Source organism: Populus alba, chromosome 1 (genome assembly GCF_005239225.2).
Source record: "Populus alba chromosome 1, ASM523922v2, whole genome shotgun sequence".
Lineage (NCBI taxonomy): Eukaryota > Viridiplantae > Streptophyta > Magnoliopsida > Malpighiales > Salicaceae > Populus > Populus alba.
The window spans coordinates 31739650-31757845 of record NC_133284.1 but is presented as its reverse complement, the minus strand read 5'-3'; the positions used below and the strand labels follow the sequence as shown (position 1 = coordinate 31757845).

General features: G+C 33.1%; 2 protein-coding genes across 3 annotated transcripts; one reads left to right on the top strand and one right to left on the bottom strand.

Moving 5' to 3' along the window:
• The first annotated feature begins 170 nt into the window (after positions 1-170).
• On the top strand, positions 171-4680 carry LOC118055614 (uncharacterized). 2 transcript variants are annotated; one of them, XM_035067571.2, is made up of 6 exons: positions 171-396; positions 746-817; positions 929-1390; positions 1756-2921; positions 3750-3989; positions 4313-4680. In XM_035067571.2, exons 3-4 carry the CDS (start codon positions 1298-1300, stop codon positions 2806-2808), a joined length of 1146 nt encoding a protein of 381 aa, XP_034923462.1. In that variant the 5' UTR covers positions 171-396; positions 746-817; positions 929-1297; the 3' UTR covers positions 2809-2921; positions 3750-3989; positions 4313-4680. The 2 variants fall into 2 exon arrangements, with proteins under 2 accessions (XP_034923462.1, XP_034923461.1); XM_035067570.2 differs by having other exon boundaries at positions 171-817.
• A 7177-nt stretch (positions 4681-11857) lies between these two features.
• On the bottom strand, positions 11858-15005 carry LOC118055616 (tubulin beta-4 chain). The gene is made up of 4 exons (XM_035067574.2): positions 14849-15005; positions 14028-14432; positions 13661-13930; positions 11858-12740 (listed from the first exon to the last, which is right to left on the bottom strand). Exons 2-4 carry the CDS (start codon positions 14419-14421, stop codon positions 12067-12069), a joined length of 1338 nt encoding a protein of 445 aa, XP_034923465.1. The 5' UTR covers positions 14422-14432; positions 14849-15005; the 3' UTR covers positions 11858-12066.
• Positions 15006-18196: the final 3191 nt, after the last annotated feature.

The following is an 18196-nucleotide window of genomic DNA, read 5'->3' as shown; positions in this document are numbered from 1 at the left end:
AATGGATTGATAATGATCAAGGAATATAAAATATATAGTCAGATATTATTATATGAATTAAATTAAGTAACCAAATTTATCTCAATCTCCAGTTCTTTAATTTATGAACTCACAGAAAAATTATATGTTCAATTATAGAAATAGGAAATACCTTATTCATTTGAATTCATAATATTTATATACGACATCGCTGTAGTTGAAGTTGATGAGTGGCTCGGTGTAGCAAAGAAATAAGCCCAGCCTTCATCAGCTCCTCCTCCGCTGAAAACCGGTTTGCACTGCTGTCTTCTTCGCTGCATATCCAGCACAAGCACTTGACCACCAGCGCCACAAAAGCCATGCAAGCCCTTCATCTTATATTTGAATTCGAATAGAAACCCAATGGCAAAATTTAAGGTTCGCTCTGCTCTTCTCAATCGACGGGATTCTTAACAATATCTATCCTTTTTTGTCCATTTATCTATGTTCTTAGCTATCCTTTTAATTACAGTCGCTTATTCTTTTTCCTTTATGAGTGTTTTGCGTTTTTTGCACAGAACATGTTTGATATTTTTACCAGCTGCCATCTCTCTTTATCTCCAATCAGAACCCAACCATACCGTTTGGGTTGATATTTGTGCTACAATCCCACCTCTGATTTGACTCTCATTTTCTCCCTTGGCCTTTTCATTTAATTTGTGATGACTGCTTTGTGGAACAAGTTCTTACATATCTTCTGCTGAATTAACACGGGATTGAATTTAAGGATGTGCACAGGCTCAGTGATGGCCAAGTCAAGCTCTATCCATAATTCTTTTATGCTGGTTCTCTCTGGAAGGTACTTGAAATATCAGCTTGTCATTTGTAAACATAATTTTCTTATTTCGCAAGGCTTTCTTCATATGATCTTATAGAAGTTGATCGTTACACGATCCGTTTAATTTTATAGGTTAGTGCTCATGCCTTCAATGATGAAGATCCTCCAAGGACGTTGAACTCTTGGTCGCATTCTGTTTACTACAAAATAGAAAGTAGAGGAGAGGGCTCAATTAATTTTTTTTTTAAACTCTTTGTTGACTAATTTTTCGCGCGCTCAAGCATTATAAACACGTAAAGTGTAATTTTTGAAACTTGGAAGGGTCGGTAATTTTCAAAAATAAAACACAAAGAAAGAGAGGAAGATGCTATACCCTCTCTCAGTCACCAAACCCGACCTGCCCAAGACGATCCACAGTTAATTCAATCGCTGCAAAAAAGCTTAAAAGTAATCGCATTCAATCCCAGCGGCAATAAGAAGCCCGATTTCAAACAGATTGCAATGAGAAATTTTGTAAATGTGGTAGCGAGATCCTTCGCTCTATCAAGCAGCCTCCTTTCACATCTTCATAAAGTTCAGTTCTCTCCTCGAAAGGTAACTTTGACTTCCCATTTCATTACTGTTATTATTCTTGTTGGTGGGTTCTTTTTTTTTTTAATAATTTTCTTTTTCTGGTGTTTGGCACCTGAGAAAAGTGGGATTTTTTAGTCATGTGAGGTCAATGGTGACCGAGTCACCTCCACTCTAAATGAGTTTTCTCTTTTCTTTTTTCTTTTTCAAAATAAAGCTGAAATAACGTGAAATTGGTTTTGTAGTTAGAACTTTGCATTTCTGACATGGTTTAAATGCTTGTAGTTTGCAAATTAGATTTTGGAGGGTTTCTTTTTCTTTCTTTTTATATTTTTGGTTTAGTTTTTTTAGTAAAAATTGTAGTTGGTATTGATTTATCTCTAATGCAGAATTGTGTCATATCCATCCTTGTTGGTTCTCGGATTTCACCCCACTTAGTTACTATAACTGAAGTCATTGATCATTGCAAACGACTCACAACACGGGTGTCTTTTGATGAAGAGGAGGTCAAAGATGATAACTTGAATCAAATGCTTAATGCTGTCGAAAATGCCCCAGAATCTGCCACCAGAAGAATCGGAACTGCTTATGTCCATAACTTGTGTAAAGCTGGAAACCTTTTCACTGCGGTTAGACTGCTGCAATCATTATGTGATAAAAACATTTTCCTTGGCCCGAGTGCTTATAATATCATTTTGGTGGCAGCTAGTGAAAAAAATGATATTGCGATTTTGTCCCTGGTTTTTAAGGATTTGATTGTGTCTTGTCAGTCTTTGCCTTCGACTTCGTATCTGAAACTTGCCAGGGGTTTTGTGAAGACAAATGATGATGTCCAGCTACTGAGACTTGTCAAAGAAGTTTCTGAAATGACATTCCCGAGTAGCATGATGGTTGTAAATAGAATTATCTTTGCCTTTGCTGAATGTGGGCAGTTTGACAAAGCCCTTCTGATATTTGAGCAGATGGAGAATCTGAAATGTAGGCCGGATTTGGTCACGTATAATACTGTTTTGGATCTCTTAGGTCATGCAGGTCGGATTGATGAAATGCTCTTTGAGTTTGCCTCCATGAAGGAAGCAGGAATTCTCCCAGATTTTATTTCTTACAATACTTTGCTAAATCAGTTAAGGAAGGTAGGAAGATTGGATTTGTGTTCGGTGTATTTCCGGGACATGGTTGAGAGTGGAATTGAACCAGATATGCTTACATATACTGCATTGATTGGGAGTTTTGGCCAGTCTGGAAACATCGAGGAATCATTGAGACTCTTCAATGAGATGAAGACAAAGCAGATCCGCCCATCTATTTATATATATCGATCGTTAATTTCCAGTCTGGAGAAGATGGGTAAGGTGGAATTGGCAACGACCCTTTTGGAAGAGATGAATGCATCAATGTCAAACCTAGCCAGTCATAAGGATTTCAAACGAACGCGCAAGTAGTAATGCATCGAGAAGCCAGGGTTTTGCATTGTGACGGAGAGTACTGAGTACAGAAGTTAGCTCAAGCTGGGATATGCGGTGGAGGTCCTCTACCTGTCTTTAAGTTGATAAAGGTATGCTTTTAGTGCTTCTGTCTTTCTGAAGTACCTTTCTTGACGACTTTTAATTGGTCCTAGAACCCATTACCTAGGCAATCTTATGTTTCTGTGCTACAAAATAGTACTTGTTAGTGTCATCATAATCATTGAATTGGTGACTGGTCTTAAAGCCACAGTGTTTAGAGTTTGCACCTTTAATTACATCGATATTCAAATTGAAAGGATACAGTAATTACTAATTTATTAACAATTTGTTATTCCCAGCAGCGACTGGAACTTCCATCTATAAATCTTAAGTTTATGGTATATGAGTTGATATGATACTGAGGTATATTCAAGAGTTGGAGCAAAGTGTCATGTGGATGGTTTCTGTTCCTAGTAAGGTTAATTTATGGTTCCTTGTATACTATTTATGCTGTACACATTTCAATGCCTCTGGTCTTTCCCTTTTCCCTTTTCCTTTGTTCGAAACCTTGTAAATGTTTTAAGCTGGGGTTGCTGGCTTAGTATGACTGTGTTGTCATCTGAATCCACATGACTTGCTGAAGACAAACTGTTCTGCAAAAAGCTGGAAGTCGTCAATTCATCAAATAGTATTTATGTGAAGTTCCACAGACCAGTTGTGACAATGCACCTAAACTTGTATCATTGAATGATTTTCCAAATGATCCTTCTCTTTGTATTTCTTTTTTATCTTCAGTCCACGAGAAACTTCAGTAAATTGACTAATCATGCTGTTTAGTACTGTTTTTCAATATCATTTGCCTTTTCTGTACATAACATTATTATACTGTGCGTTAGACTTGCTATTATTTATTCCTACTGCTGATTTGTCATCTGCAGACCATTGCAGCGGTAGAGGCTTGCTGGCTTTTTCTGATGCCAGTGCTTTCTAGTGAATAATTGCCTCCATTGGTTTTGGTGGTAGCCTGGCACCAATTCTATTAGAAATCTTAGAAATTCTTTCACAAGAGATTTGCACAGATCCCACCTTGTAAATGTTTCAGTCTCATTCCTCTGTAACCAAGTGCTGCAAATGGAACAGTGGAGGCTTTCACGTTAAACCAATTTCACAATATCAAGGTAAGAAATCCAACAACATAATCTACTTAGGTAGCTTTTGGTTGTAATTCTAAAAAGTTAGATTTAAGGAACACTTTTAGTTGTGTTTTTTAAAAAATATATATTTGGTTAAAACTAATAATAATTTTATATGCAGTATTAGTTTAAAATATTTGTTTCTTTTATATGCAAACTGCTAATAATTTTTTCTATCTTTATTATTTTAGTTACTCTTTAGTTTTCCATCACTTTTCTAACTAGTTGTCTTTGTCAACTACATCGCCTATAAAAAGGTTCTTTTTTTGTTAAGAAAAAAAAACCCTTTGTCTTGCTCTACCATGCAGGCGGACCGTTGTTCACCTTCCTCGAGTTCCAATTCCAAGTCAGAGGCCTCTTGTATGTATCATGATTCATGGGAAGTGTTCGGCAATCAATAACATGTTCTTCAATGTTATACAGTTCCTTAAGGTGGATTTCATGGTGGTCTTAGTCAGATGATTTCTATATCATTTTTAACGTTATGGTGGCTGAGCTAGTTGGTACCGGCAAGCGATTCACTATTCTTGATTGCGTATCGGAGGCTACAAAACTTGGGAAGTTGGAGGTTTCGGGTTCCCACAAAAGAAAAGAATAAATAATAATTTATTTATTTATTTATAGAAACCATTACTTATTGTATTGTTTGGTTGGGTGGTTCAATCTATTTTTCATTGAAATTTTAAAAACAATTCAATAACTAAAGCTGCAAATGAGAGTATTTTAAAATTCGTTATATGTACTAGCTGAATTTGGCATAATAAGCATATTTATAAATTTGCTAAAATTTAAAAGAGAAAGCAACTTGTATAAGGTTTCATAAAATGAACTAATTTAATATGTAATAAAAGCCTTCTTATAAAATAAGATTTAATAAGAAGTTTAGCAGGAGTTGAAAAAATGTAAATATATTTTGTTAAAAAAATCATGAAATATATTATTATTTTGGTGAAATGAGATACATTATGTTTATATAACATTATTATTTTGTTGAATCAATTATGTTTTCTAGAGATTTATCTATGCATTAATACATGGAGAAATTATTCAGTATATATGACTCATCAAGCTTTGCTTATCCCTCTTGGAATCCATCAATTATTCTTACGATTTATCTCATATTTCTGAAACATAATTGCAAATTTGTTTTCAATACCAATAAGCAAGCGTACTGATAATGATCGGAGTAATATTTGCTGATATATATATAGTTTCAACCGTTGATGAACACATAAAGCATCACTTCATACCATTTGAATACTCTATTATACAAGAAATCAAGAGCTTCTTTCTATAGATACAAACCCGTCACATCTATGAATTAAGAGATCTTGGGAAGAAAAAAAATAAAAGCAACTCATCAAAACATGTAGAGAATCCCTAACGAAAGCAAGATCCCATTTAGTTTCATGTCTAAATTCTTCACATGCAACGAAATAGATCCAGAATCCTTCTTGACGTCAGTGTCTTGATCGTGAGGGTTATTGAAGTCAAAGGGCACAACCGTATCCGGTGTCGAGCCATAATCGGCAGCATTTGGAGCCGGGGCCTGATCGGACGGATCTTTCAGGCTATCCGGTAGCCCTTTTCCATGAGACACGGTTATTTTTGAAATGCTGGCCATTCACACACATTGCTCCCCGTCGTAATCCCCAGAGAAGAAAAATGTCGGTCCTTCCTTGAGTAGAGGAACCGCCACCGTGACTGCCTGTGTGAGGGTGTTGGATGATTGGTGGACGACCACTCCACGGTTTCATTTCCTACAGAATCGTCATAATCACACGACTTGAACGTGGTGAAATTGTATGTTTGAACCACTGAATGATTGCTATCCGTGTTGAAAACTGCATCAGCATAAACAGCACCCATGTTCACAACACGATTAACACCAACATATATCTTATGTGGCCATCTAAAGAAATTAATTAATAATATTGTAAAAAAGAAAAATATATAATGCCATTCGATAATGATCATATCCAAAATATACCAGAAAATCTCAAATCAACATTGAGTAGCTAGAGTGTTGGTAGGGGCAATCATTTAACATTGTAGATTATATTTTTATCGTGTTTTAAAAAAAATGTTTTTTTATTTTAAATTAATTTTTTGGTATTTTTAAAAAAAATTTAATGTTTTAATCTTAAAATATATAAAAAAAATCATTTTAATACATTTATATGCTAACAAAACTAAATACTAGTACAGGGATGTTTTGTTGTTTTCGGATTTATTTTTCAAAAGAAATAGGATGGATGTTAACTGTTCATTACTAAAAATTAAGGGTATTAAAAAAAACTGATAAATCAAGAAAACTAAACCGAGATTTATTTTGTAAATTTGAGCCGGTTTAGTTCAGTTTTGGATTTAATTTTTTATTCAGTTTTGTTGTTTTTTATGGGTAAAAACTAAACAGAAAATGATGGAATTTCAAGAAATCAGATAGTTTCTCGTTATTTACGAGAAACGCAATCATATCTGGCCAGTTAGAAAGAAAGTGTCGGTTGTTATCTTAAAGGAACTGATAAGCATGTCAGTCAACGATATCCTTACCACAACCTCTGCACATGGGACGCCCTTTTGCTCGCCATTCTCTCCAGGCCATCGTTCCCATGTGAAGACCGTACCTCCAGGCTCCATCTCTCTCTCTCTCGGCTTGCTTAGATGGCATTGCTTCATGCTTGACTCAAAGAATAAAGGGTTAATGGTGATAAGAGTATTAGCTGGCGGTTCTTTCGGCGACATGTGAGAGAGAAGGCTTGGGATCATGGAAAACCCATGTACCCATCGATTATTTTATCAGAATACTTCTGTCGATGCTTCTTTTTTCCCCTCACGATCTATGCTCATCTTGGTAAAGCATCATCTCATAACCATGTACTTTAAACTTACTAAATCCAGTTGTTAAATGCATCTTATATTCTTTTTCTAACCCTAGCTTTTCCACTCCCATCTATGCAGGATCTATGCTTATCTTGGCGAAGCATCATCTTATGATCATGCACGCAATTCCATTCACCTCCTCAAGACATGGGCTTAGGCTGGAAATCTAGGCTACACTTCCACTCCCTCATGATTCCAAGAAAACAAAACGGCGAAGTATAAGCAAGGTGGATAGAACATGCTAAATGATGTATCTCTATCCCATTTGAATTCAACTAATTGTCTTGGATCAAGAAAGTAAACCAAGGTAGATGTAGCATATTTTAATGTTTTTCCTATCCTATGCCACCTAAATCATGGGTTCATAACTTAAGTACGACTTCAAAAAGAAAATTAAGACTTAGACAAGGTAACACGGGATCAGGAATTTATGGAAGAGTTCAATGTTGTCAAGTTTAGCACAAAGAATCTAATCCAATCCAATATGATCTCCTAATTTTTACTGTGGATTCAGTTATTGAAACAGATGTATATACGCAAAAAAGAAATAATAATTGCAGATCCAAAAGGAGATGCTTTAAAGATTTATTAAGATTTCTTTATAATGGTTGAGACTCGGGACAAATTCCCTCTTTTGATGTGAATTTACTCAGAGCTCGCTGAACTGGGGCATCACTTAAAGAAGAAACTAAAAGTAAAACAACGAGTAAGACGCGGGGAGTGACCACAAACCATAAGAAGAAAGCAGGAAGAGACGAACTATAAGCAGAAAAATGCAATATTCGGGAAGTTCAAGTTCCAAAACATGTTAATCAATGAAGGACTTACTGAGGAAATCTCCCAAGCTGAAGTTCTTGCCATCAGCCCATTTTTGGTAATTGACATTAGACTTGACGGTGGCGTCGTACCAACCCAAGGAGTCGCCCACCGTGTAGTTCTTGTAAGCATCGACCGGTCCTAAGAAAGATGGAAGAAGGAGAAGAAGACAAGAGAATGAGAGGGAAAGAAGGCATAGTCTGCTGTACCTTCTCTGTTGCATTGCTCCTGGGTTCTGTAGCACTTGGTGGTTGTGCAAAACTGTGTAGCTTCAACCCCTTCTGAGGAATAAAGGAAGGGAAGGGGAGCTGTTATGTTCCAAGCCTTTATACAGTTCTATCCCTTCCTTTCCTTCGAATTACTAATATCGCCTCACTTATATTATTTAGATTCTTTCTTTTGTTTTTGTTTTTGTTTTTGTTTTTAGGTCCTGTTTTCTGCCTTGTTTTGTAGGGAAGGGTTGATCAAAGCTATAGCTAACAATGTTAACTTTTCAGAAGCTATTTATCATGGCACTGTTTTCTATCCACCTGTGAGAATTTTTTATTTAAAAAAAAAAAAGATTTAAGTTAATGTTTTTTAGTGTTTTTAATTGTTTTAATATGTTGAAGTAAGAAAAAATATTATATTGATATATTTTTAAAATACTTTTTAAAAATTAAATTATTAAAAAAATAACAATATTTTGATATATTTTGAAAAATATTTTTTTATTAATTTAGTTTTGTTTGCGTAAACAGAGTTTACGAAATAATTTCTTTTTTATGCGCCGTGAACGTAACGTACGTACGTGCACCATCTGATTTCTTTTAACCTTTATCGATATAGGTAGAAGAGTGATATGGAAGGTAGTGTTGGACCGTCGGTGGGGTATGATACTGTTCTTGTTTGTTATTGTGTTGAAAATACTGTTTTTAAAAAACATAATTTTTTTTAATTTTAAGATAATATTTTTAATTTCATGATATTAAAAATAAAATTATTTTAATATATTTTGACTTTAAAAACAATTAGTAATAGGTCGGTGCTGAACAGGCCCGTGGAGGGAGAGGTTTAGGAGCACATGAAATGATGAGCGACAGCTGGATGGATGATTGCTTCTGCGCCAAAGTAGTAATAGTTATATTATAAGGTGGATGACATGAAGACACCCAATCCATTCTCATTGGTGCGTTCCATTGCATGGAGGTTGTGGCTAATCAATCATTAAGCTGTCATTGGGGGGTAGTTTGTTTAATATGAGATTATTTAAATATTTTATAGAGCTTCACAATTTATATAATCTTCACTCTACTCTGCTTAAGCTTGGTGCTAGGTTTCAGTGTTGTGTTGGTGGCCGGTTGTAATTATAGTTATAAGACCCACTCGAAAATTGGCTTGAAAATTAACCCGGTTAAGGAGTCAAGTTTTGGGTTATACAAATTAATTCAAGTCAATTCAAATTAATATGGAAAAATTAAAAAAAATATTTAAAATTTTAATATTTCATATGAAAAAATTAATAAACAATTTATGTGAATATAGACTATACATTTTATAAATAATGAAGTTTACAAAATTCTTTCAAAATATTTTTTATCGCACATTGAAAAGTTACTATGCTAATATATTATCATTTTAAGTTGGATATTTTTAAATTGAAGTATTTAAATCAAAAATATTTTCTATTTCACATTAAAAAAATATAATTTTTTTCTTGTAAATATAAAATATATATAAAAAGACTCACGTGATGGTTGTGTAAGTGAACCTTGAACTTGAGATCACTAGGTTATCTTATATAAAAAAATTTATACTTTGATTTTTTTACATGTTATATTAATTGAGGTAACAAAGAGTAAATATTAGATATGTTATTGACTAAATGAAAATACTCAAGTGATCAAGAGAGAATTCATCATTTTATTTGAATTAGAAAAAATATCTTGTTTATTCTAAAATACTACTGACTAAGAAATCTTTAGCTAAGATGGATGAGATTTGAAAAGAATTTCAAATTGTTTTCAAAAGACTAATGTTGTTATGTAAAGAACAGACATGATTTAACATGACAAATATATTTCATGCTTTAATGTTCAATCAAAATATTATTGATGAAATAATATTAATTACACCGAGAGACTAGCTACTGAAAGGTCTAGTCAAACCACTAATAATTTTTCTAATATTTAGGAGATTATGACATATTATTAGACGTGCATATGATCTTTAAATATAAATTAATTAATTATTGAATTGGTAGTAAATTAAATTATTTAATTTTATTTAATTATAACTATAATTTATATTTAAACCAGTTTAATGGATCACACAAATTAAGAATTATTAGTCAAAAATTAAAAATAAAATAATTTAATTATGTATGACTTGATTAAAATATATTTTAGAAATTAAGGATTATAATATAATTAATACATAGATTATAATTAAAAAATTTAATAATGTTAATTTTTAAAATTATCCTGAATTAATATATATATATATATATATTATTTTATATTTGCTAAATTGTTTTTAATCTAACCGAAAACAGAGTGTGGGCCAAAAAATAATAATTATAATCCAGATGAAGTGTAGCATTGTTGGATTCACAGCGAAGCAAGGTTGCCCAATATTTATGTCACGTATTTCTTAGCTTTTTTTTTTTTTTTTGGTTACAAAAAGCAGGTCGAAAAGATGAGATAAAAGGGCACTTATTATTAATTTGTTTCTAGTAGATACGAGGCTGCTTGAAGTTTATTTGTGTGGTTTTTGGCACTGTGATTAAACTGTACTTTAAAAGTTTTTTTTAATGTATTCTAATTTAAAATTATTATTTTTTTTTGTGTATTTTTTTTATTTTAACATGCTGATATTAAATATATTTTAAAATATATATATTATATTTTCAAATAAAATATATTTACAATCCTAAAATTCACTAAATTCTTAGAATTTCGAGAGAGTTGAAGCATTAATTAAAAACAATTGACACTCGATTGTAAAAGGCATTGAAGTTCAAACACTTAAACGCGTACCATCTTCAACTTATTTTCAAGTTTTTATACCTTTTTTCTTACTCAAATCAAAGATATAATAAAATCCAGTAATTACATACGCTAATACCACAAACTTAAGTTGCACTCTTTTATGACATATACTAATTATTTAACCAGTGTCATATCAGGTTGGATATTTAAAAAAATAAATATGTAGATTTTTTTTTTATCTATGTTGAATTTCTTTTCTTTTTAAGCCTAGAATCAAATTTATTTTGTTGAAAAATAATTGAGTCATTTTTATTTTGATTGAAGAATCATATTTATAGATACATCTAAATCAAGATAGTGATTGAAATATTAAAAATCTTATTGTAAATATTGTAATTGCACCAAGTGAAGAGCAGTAAAATCTTAAGAGTAAAGATTTATCTTTACCAACAACAAAAATTTTGTTATTTTCAAGTGTTTCAAAAAAATAAATATATTTTTTTTATTTTAATTTAAACATAAAAATGTTATTATTATGTTTGTATTCAAAACATGAGTTTTTATTTTGTGTGCTTATAGATTTAAATTTATATAAATTCTAAATTTTTTTTGAATATTTTTTTATGTTTTGAATGTTTTTATTATGATAAGTTGTACATCCTTATTTAGCGATCTAATAAAACTCTGAAAAACAGTTAATGTTCTTGTTAATTTTGGTATAGAATAAGGAAAAAGAGTATCCTATTTCACTAAAACTCCTAATTTTATCATGAAGTTCCTTGTAAAGATCACAAGCATGCGGGAGAATTTATGGTGCGTAGTTAGTTCTTGTTTTATTACCAAGGACATAATATCTAATTTGATAAGATAGTGTTTCTATCTTTTTCTCACATTGAGAAAAACTTCGGCGAAAAGATTCGTGACAGCATTTCTGTTTTTCAATTTTTCGAGTTCTGCACCCGCCAAGTTTGTTAGTATCCCGTGGGTCGGGACTTGGTTCGGGATCTGAACTCTGCTGGGTTTGGCATTATAAACAGTTGGTAGCAACCCCTAGTTTACCGCTATGCATAAGCAGGGGAGAGAGATAGAAAAACAAAAGTAAAAGGATAAAATCTCTGTGGTCTTTTGGGTGATAATCATTCCGTTACTTTTGTGGATGGATATTTTTTATTTTTTAGAGATTGATTATAGGAAGAGGAATAGCATTTAAAGCAAGAATTGAAACATGAACAATACAAAACTTTTCACACCAGCAGCCACATGGCTGAATATTTAACTTGTAGAACTGGGAAAGTAAGAATATAGGCAATTTTCCAACCCGGAACTTAAAGCGGTAAAAATGTATGAAAAAAAGCAGCAGCAGAAGAAGATAGACCTTGCACAACTCATTACATCTAGGCAGCCTCTTCCTCCTCCTCATCCTCGTACTCAAGTTCTTCATCAACGGTTGCATCCTGGTACTGCTGATATTCAGACACGAGGTCATTCATGTTGCTTTCAGCCTCGGTGAACTCCATCTCATCCATGCCTTCCCCCGTGTACCAGTGCAAGAAAGCCTTCCTCCTGAACATAGCTGTGAATTGCTCGCTCACACGCCTGAACATCTCCTGGATGGAGGTTGAGTTTCCGATGAAGGTGGATGCCATTGCAAGCCCTATTGGAGGAATATCACACACGCTGGACTTGACATTGTTTGGAATCCACTCAACAAAGTAGGAGGAATTCTTGTTTTGGACATTCATCATTTGTTCATCAACTTCTTTAGTGCTCATCTTGCCCCTGAACATGGCAGAGGCAGTCAGATAGCGACCGTGGCGTGGGTCTGCGGCGCACATCATGTTCTTGGAATCCCACATCTGCTGGGTGAGTTCTGGGACAGTAAGTGACCTGTACTGCTGAGAGCCACGAGAGGTAAGAGGAGCAAATCCAACCATAAAGAAGTGCAGGCGGGGGAAGGGGATAAGGTTCACAGCAAGCTTCCTAAGATCAGAATTGAGCTGGCCAGGGAACCTGAGGCAGCAGGTAACCCCACTCATTGTTGCAGAGATCAGATGGTTCAGGTCACCAACTGTCACAAAAATCAATAACTCAAAAGTTAATCCAGCATTTAAATCATTGTTGTGACGCAGAAAGGATGCAAAGACAAACAGTTGAAAAACACAAACAATCCTCATGTCAAAAGACCACATCAACGCCACAGGGAAAAAAAAAAAAAAAAACAGAGCTAGTGGTGAACAAACAAACAAATTCCCATGCATAAAAACCCTAAAACTTCTCTTTTCAAGGTTACATCAGTGTCATAATGTCTTAATCAAATTATCTCAGACTCGGTAATGTCATAAAAAGCTGCCACCTAACATTTGGTGCTTCCACTTATCGACCAAGCAAATGCTTAGCTCCTAGAGAATAACATCAGAGAAGATTCATGTGAGATCCAGCAACATGGAGCCCACATCCCCTCATTCAAGAAGACATGAATTGTAAGATAAAGCTTCCCAGCCGAAAGATATAAAGTAAGCAACTAACATAAATGCGGGAAGCAGTAAACCGCTACAAAACATAAACACAACAGAGACCTGACAAAGGCACGGACAAAAAGTGAAAAATAATGCCGAGCACCAAAGAAAATGAGAAAGTGCCCGTTGCCCAAGATATTGCACCAAGGGCTTGAGAGCAAAGAAAATCAGACAATAAATGATAATACCGGAACTTTAAACGACTTTCTTATTTTCACTGCTTAAATAACATACACATTTCACATAATCAGATAACAAAACCCCACCCCCAAACCCTTGGCCAGGAGATCATATTGACATAGAATCCAAACTTCCATTACGAGTTACTTGACAATAATCTAAACGTGCATGTTTCCTCAACAAGCATAATACTAAACTTGTGCAAAAGTTTTCAGAAAATCCAATAACAACCTTTTTCACAGAAAAAAGAGTATAAACAATATCTTTAGATAAACGCCAAAGATGCACTTACAGCTAGGAGTAGTCAACTTGAGAGTCCTGAAGCAAATATCATACAAGGCCTCATTGTCAAGCACCATACACTCATCAGCGTTCTCAACCAACTGATGAACAGAAAGGGTGGCGTTATATGGCTCCACAACAGTATCAGAAACCTTGGGTGATGGAAACACAGAGAAAGTGAGCATCATTCTATCAGGGTATTCCTCTCTGATCTTAGAAATCAAAAGAGTCCCCATCCCAGAACCAGTTCCTCCACCGAGTGAGTGGCAAACTTGAAATCCTACACGTAATAAAGACAATTCATTAATAACTACTCGAAAATTTTAAAAATCAAATTTGCCGAACAACAACCATTCATCGCACATAACAACACATACCTTGAAGACAGTCACAATTCTCCGCCTCCTTCCTCACAACATCAAGAACCGAATCAATCAACTCCGCACCCTCAGTATAATGACCCTTGGCCCAGTTGTTTCCAGCGCCAGACTGTCCAAACACAAAGTTATCAGGCCTAAAGATCTGGCCATAGGGACCAGTCCTCACACTGTCCATAGTACCAGGCTCAAGATCCATAAGCACAGCGCGAGGGACAAATCGTCCGCATGAGGCCTCATTGTAATAAACATTGACGCGCTCCAATTGAAGGTCAGAGGATCCAGTGTATTTTCCAGTGGGATCAATTCCATGCTCAGCGCAAACAACCTCCCAGAACTTGGAGCCGATTTGGTTACCGCACTGTCCTCCTTGAATGTGAAGGATTTCTCTCATTTTTTATTTCTCTGCAAGTTGAGAAAAAATATGATTAAATTAATGGTAAGAGAAAAACTAGGTAAAGCATAAGAGAAATTATAATTTAAAACATGGAGAACAGATCTAAGACGTGAGTAAATTTCACTAGACAATTATATCTTAATAAATAATTAATTAAGTGACTAAATAAAGCTTTTGATCGAAGATTAACAAACAGTCTAAACAGAATAGTTACAGATCCAGCCTGTTTGGCTGCAGAGAAAATGCAAAAAAAAAAACAGAAAGTGCAATGAGACTGCATAAACAAAGTAATTCACTCAGAAAAATAAGATTCACTAATTATTCATCAACAAAATAGATATTAACTTGTTTTCTTATGTTTTCTCGGCATCAAGACAGATTCGATAACGGAAGAAGAGATCAGATCTAGAAATCGAAAACTCACCGTTACGAAATCGGTGACCGGATTTAACTATGCGGTGTCTCCGGCGAGGTTTTCAGAGATCGAGCGTGAGAGAGGCTCGATCAAAGGGAGTGAGGGAGGAGGGAAGTAATAATTTGGTTTGAAAATGGAGTGAATGAGTTGTTATATAAAGGAGGAAAATAGGGGTAGAGGTGTGTCGATCGGACGGCTGTCGTGGTTTCCCTCTCCTTTTATTTTAGTCCGTTGATGCCGTTGGATCGTAATGTTCAACGGTGTAGATGTTGGTTTCGAATTGACAGGGCGATGATATTTGATATTTGAAAAATGGATTTAATGGACTGATGACCTATTGAAACGACAGATCTTGTGATTATTCTATTCCTGGGAAAATTACAAACTGGTGTCCCAACTACAGGCAGCTGATTGCAATTAGGTGCCTAAGCCGCTCTATTTGGGAACAGGATATGAGAAGGCAAGGAGGGAGGATGGAAACAAATAGAAGACACAAATTTGAGGACAGCATTGCTTAATTTTTAATTTTTGAAGACTCAAATGGAATCCTATTTGCAAATTGGGAATAGAAAAGTGGTTGTAAAACGTGTTTTCAAAAAAAAATTAATTTTTTTTGTTTAAAAAAATATATTTTATTTTTGAATAATTTTAATATAATAATATCAAAAATTAATTTTTTAAAAATAAAAAATTATTATTTTTAATTATTATTTCTAAAAAAAAAACATTTTTATAAACAATATATAACGCATTTCTAAAAAAAATTATTAAAACACATTTGTTTTTATGTTTTAAAAATGCTTTAAATTATATTTAAAAAATTATTTTTATTTTTATTTTTATTTTAAATTATTTTTATGTAATTATATATTATTTGTACTAATATCAAGAATAAACTTTGAAAATAAAAAATATTATATTATTATATTTAAAAAACATACGTTACAATCACCTGTAACAAACAGGATAAAATTTCAATGATGAGGGTACTATTGCCAATTGCATTGATTAAGAATCACTGTTAAGTTGAAGTAACGGAACGGGATTAGAGGAGAGGAGCATCTTCCTTCAAATTGGCAAAAAAGGACAAATAAGAAAAGGTGGGAAAGAGCTTTGCTAGAAGGGCCACATGAGGCGACGATGTCCCCATGTGAACTGTCAGCTACTCTCCTTCTTATCTCTTATGGATTCAACATCATAATCACGGGATCCAGACTCTGTACCTAAAGCAGCTTAATTAACACTCCCTCCCTCCTCCACTAATCCTCGCCATTAATGGAAACTGATTCCTTGCTTAGATTTACAGCCAAGCATGCTGCCATCGCCTAGGTCCCTGAATGCGAGAGTGATTTTTTATCCAAAACCAGACTCTCTACAGGGCGGTCCGATGGGGGGGAACGGCGCTGTTTGGCTCCGAGATTGTCTTCTCGCTTCCTTAATTTTAAGACGTTCTCAGGTTAACGTATGAAGCTATGTTTGTTTTATGTGAAATGAGTTTTGAAAAAAAAATTAAAATTTTTTTTATATTTATTTGTTATTAAAAAAATTGATTGATAAAAAATGCATTTTAATCAAAGAAAAATTTAATTTAGTTTTCAGAAAAATATTTTTCTAGAAAAATTTAAACGGAAAATACTTTTTAAAAATTATAAAAAAATTAGAAATATCATATTATTTGTTAATTATATCAAATTTGATCCTCAAACTTTTAATTATTATATATATTTTGTTTTAAATATTTATTTTTTTAATTTTAACTTTTAAAATTTAATTTTTTATTAAGTTTTTATTTTTATTTGGTTATCATTTTTATATAAATTAAACTTGAAATTGCATAGCCTCCTGGGTTTATGCACTTTTTTGCCGGCATCCTTCCCGACATTGCGAGAATGAATTAGTCTTAAAAGATGTAGTATGGACTGTGCAATTAGGGGGGGAGGGGGTGTTTGTGTTCTTTCTTTGACTAATTTTAAAAGAATTCAAATCTTAAATCAGCGCCTCGTTGAAAGGGAATGAGTAATTGGCATCATCCTCTATCTGGATTTCAAAAAATTGGACAGGATTTAGGATACACTAGTTATGTTCTCCGATTTTAACTTTTTATAAAGAGATTGTACATGCAGATTTTTCAATATTTTTTTCTAATTTGAAAAATTCTAAGCTCAAATTAAGAATTTTATGGATACATATAATCAAATAAATGAAGAACTATTTGTACGAATCAATAAATAAATAATAATTAATGATATATAAAAATAAAATTTGAAAAATTAAAAAACAAGTATAGATTAAGATATTTGATCAGAAAAGACAGGACATTTAACCGGTTGTATTTGCTAATTTGTTTATTGAAATAATTTTTTTAATTAAACAAGCAACGATAGAAATAAACACACAAATTAAATTGAACAAGATAAATATAAATCAAGATATTTAATTTCGAAAAACAAGATATTTAACTGGTTATGTTTGCTAATTTATTTATTAAAATAAAATTTTCATTTAAGTAAACAGTAATAGAAATAGACACACAAATTAAATTAATAAAATAAAATAAAATGAAAAAAAAAAACCATTATGCAATGCTACACATATTAGAAATGTTATCTAAAAATAATTTTTTATTTTCAAAAATCAAATTTATTTATACAAAAGATAAAAAAAAAATTATAGATGAATCAGAAAAAAAATTTGAAATTAAAAGCATAACTAAAAAAAATAATTTTCATTTAAAAAAGGTCTTCCATACAAAAAAGAGGGGGGGGAGATAAGGGATACTAATTTACATGTAAATTTAAAAAATAGAGATAAAATCATAAAAAATCATTAATTTAAAAAAAATAAATAGAGAGAGCGTAAAGACCAGCCCCTTGGCCCTTTTTGTTAGGGCCCACGCTTTAATCTTTTATGTTTACAACTATGGTGGATGGCATGCCGTCGGCCTCAATTTTTTCTAGAAAAAAAATTCAAATAACACATCGTTTGATCTGTCTAGATTTCTGTTATTATGGTGATTGAAAAATCAAAGCTTAAGTTTTTTTACCCAAAAACTTATTTTTCAACTTGTTTTTTAGTCAAAAGACATATAAAGTATCGTAGTAATCATAATAAATCTATCTATGACCTTAAAAAACCACTCCAAGAATCAAAATCAACTCGAGCTCAAATTTATTTTTTCACAAACTTTAAAGGTAAAAATAAAATACCTAATATGAAATGTCCTCATCAAATAAAATCATTTGACATAAATATCGTCTGTTTTTGTTGCCTAAATTGGTGTCAACAATATTTTTTCTCTCTCGACCACCAGAATTTGATGACATCTCTCTCTTCTCTCTCGACGAGAGACTGAAAAAT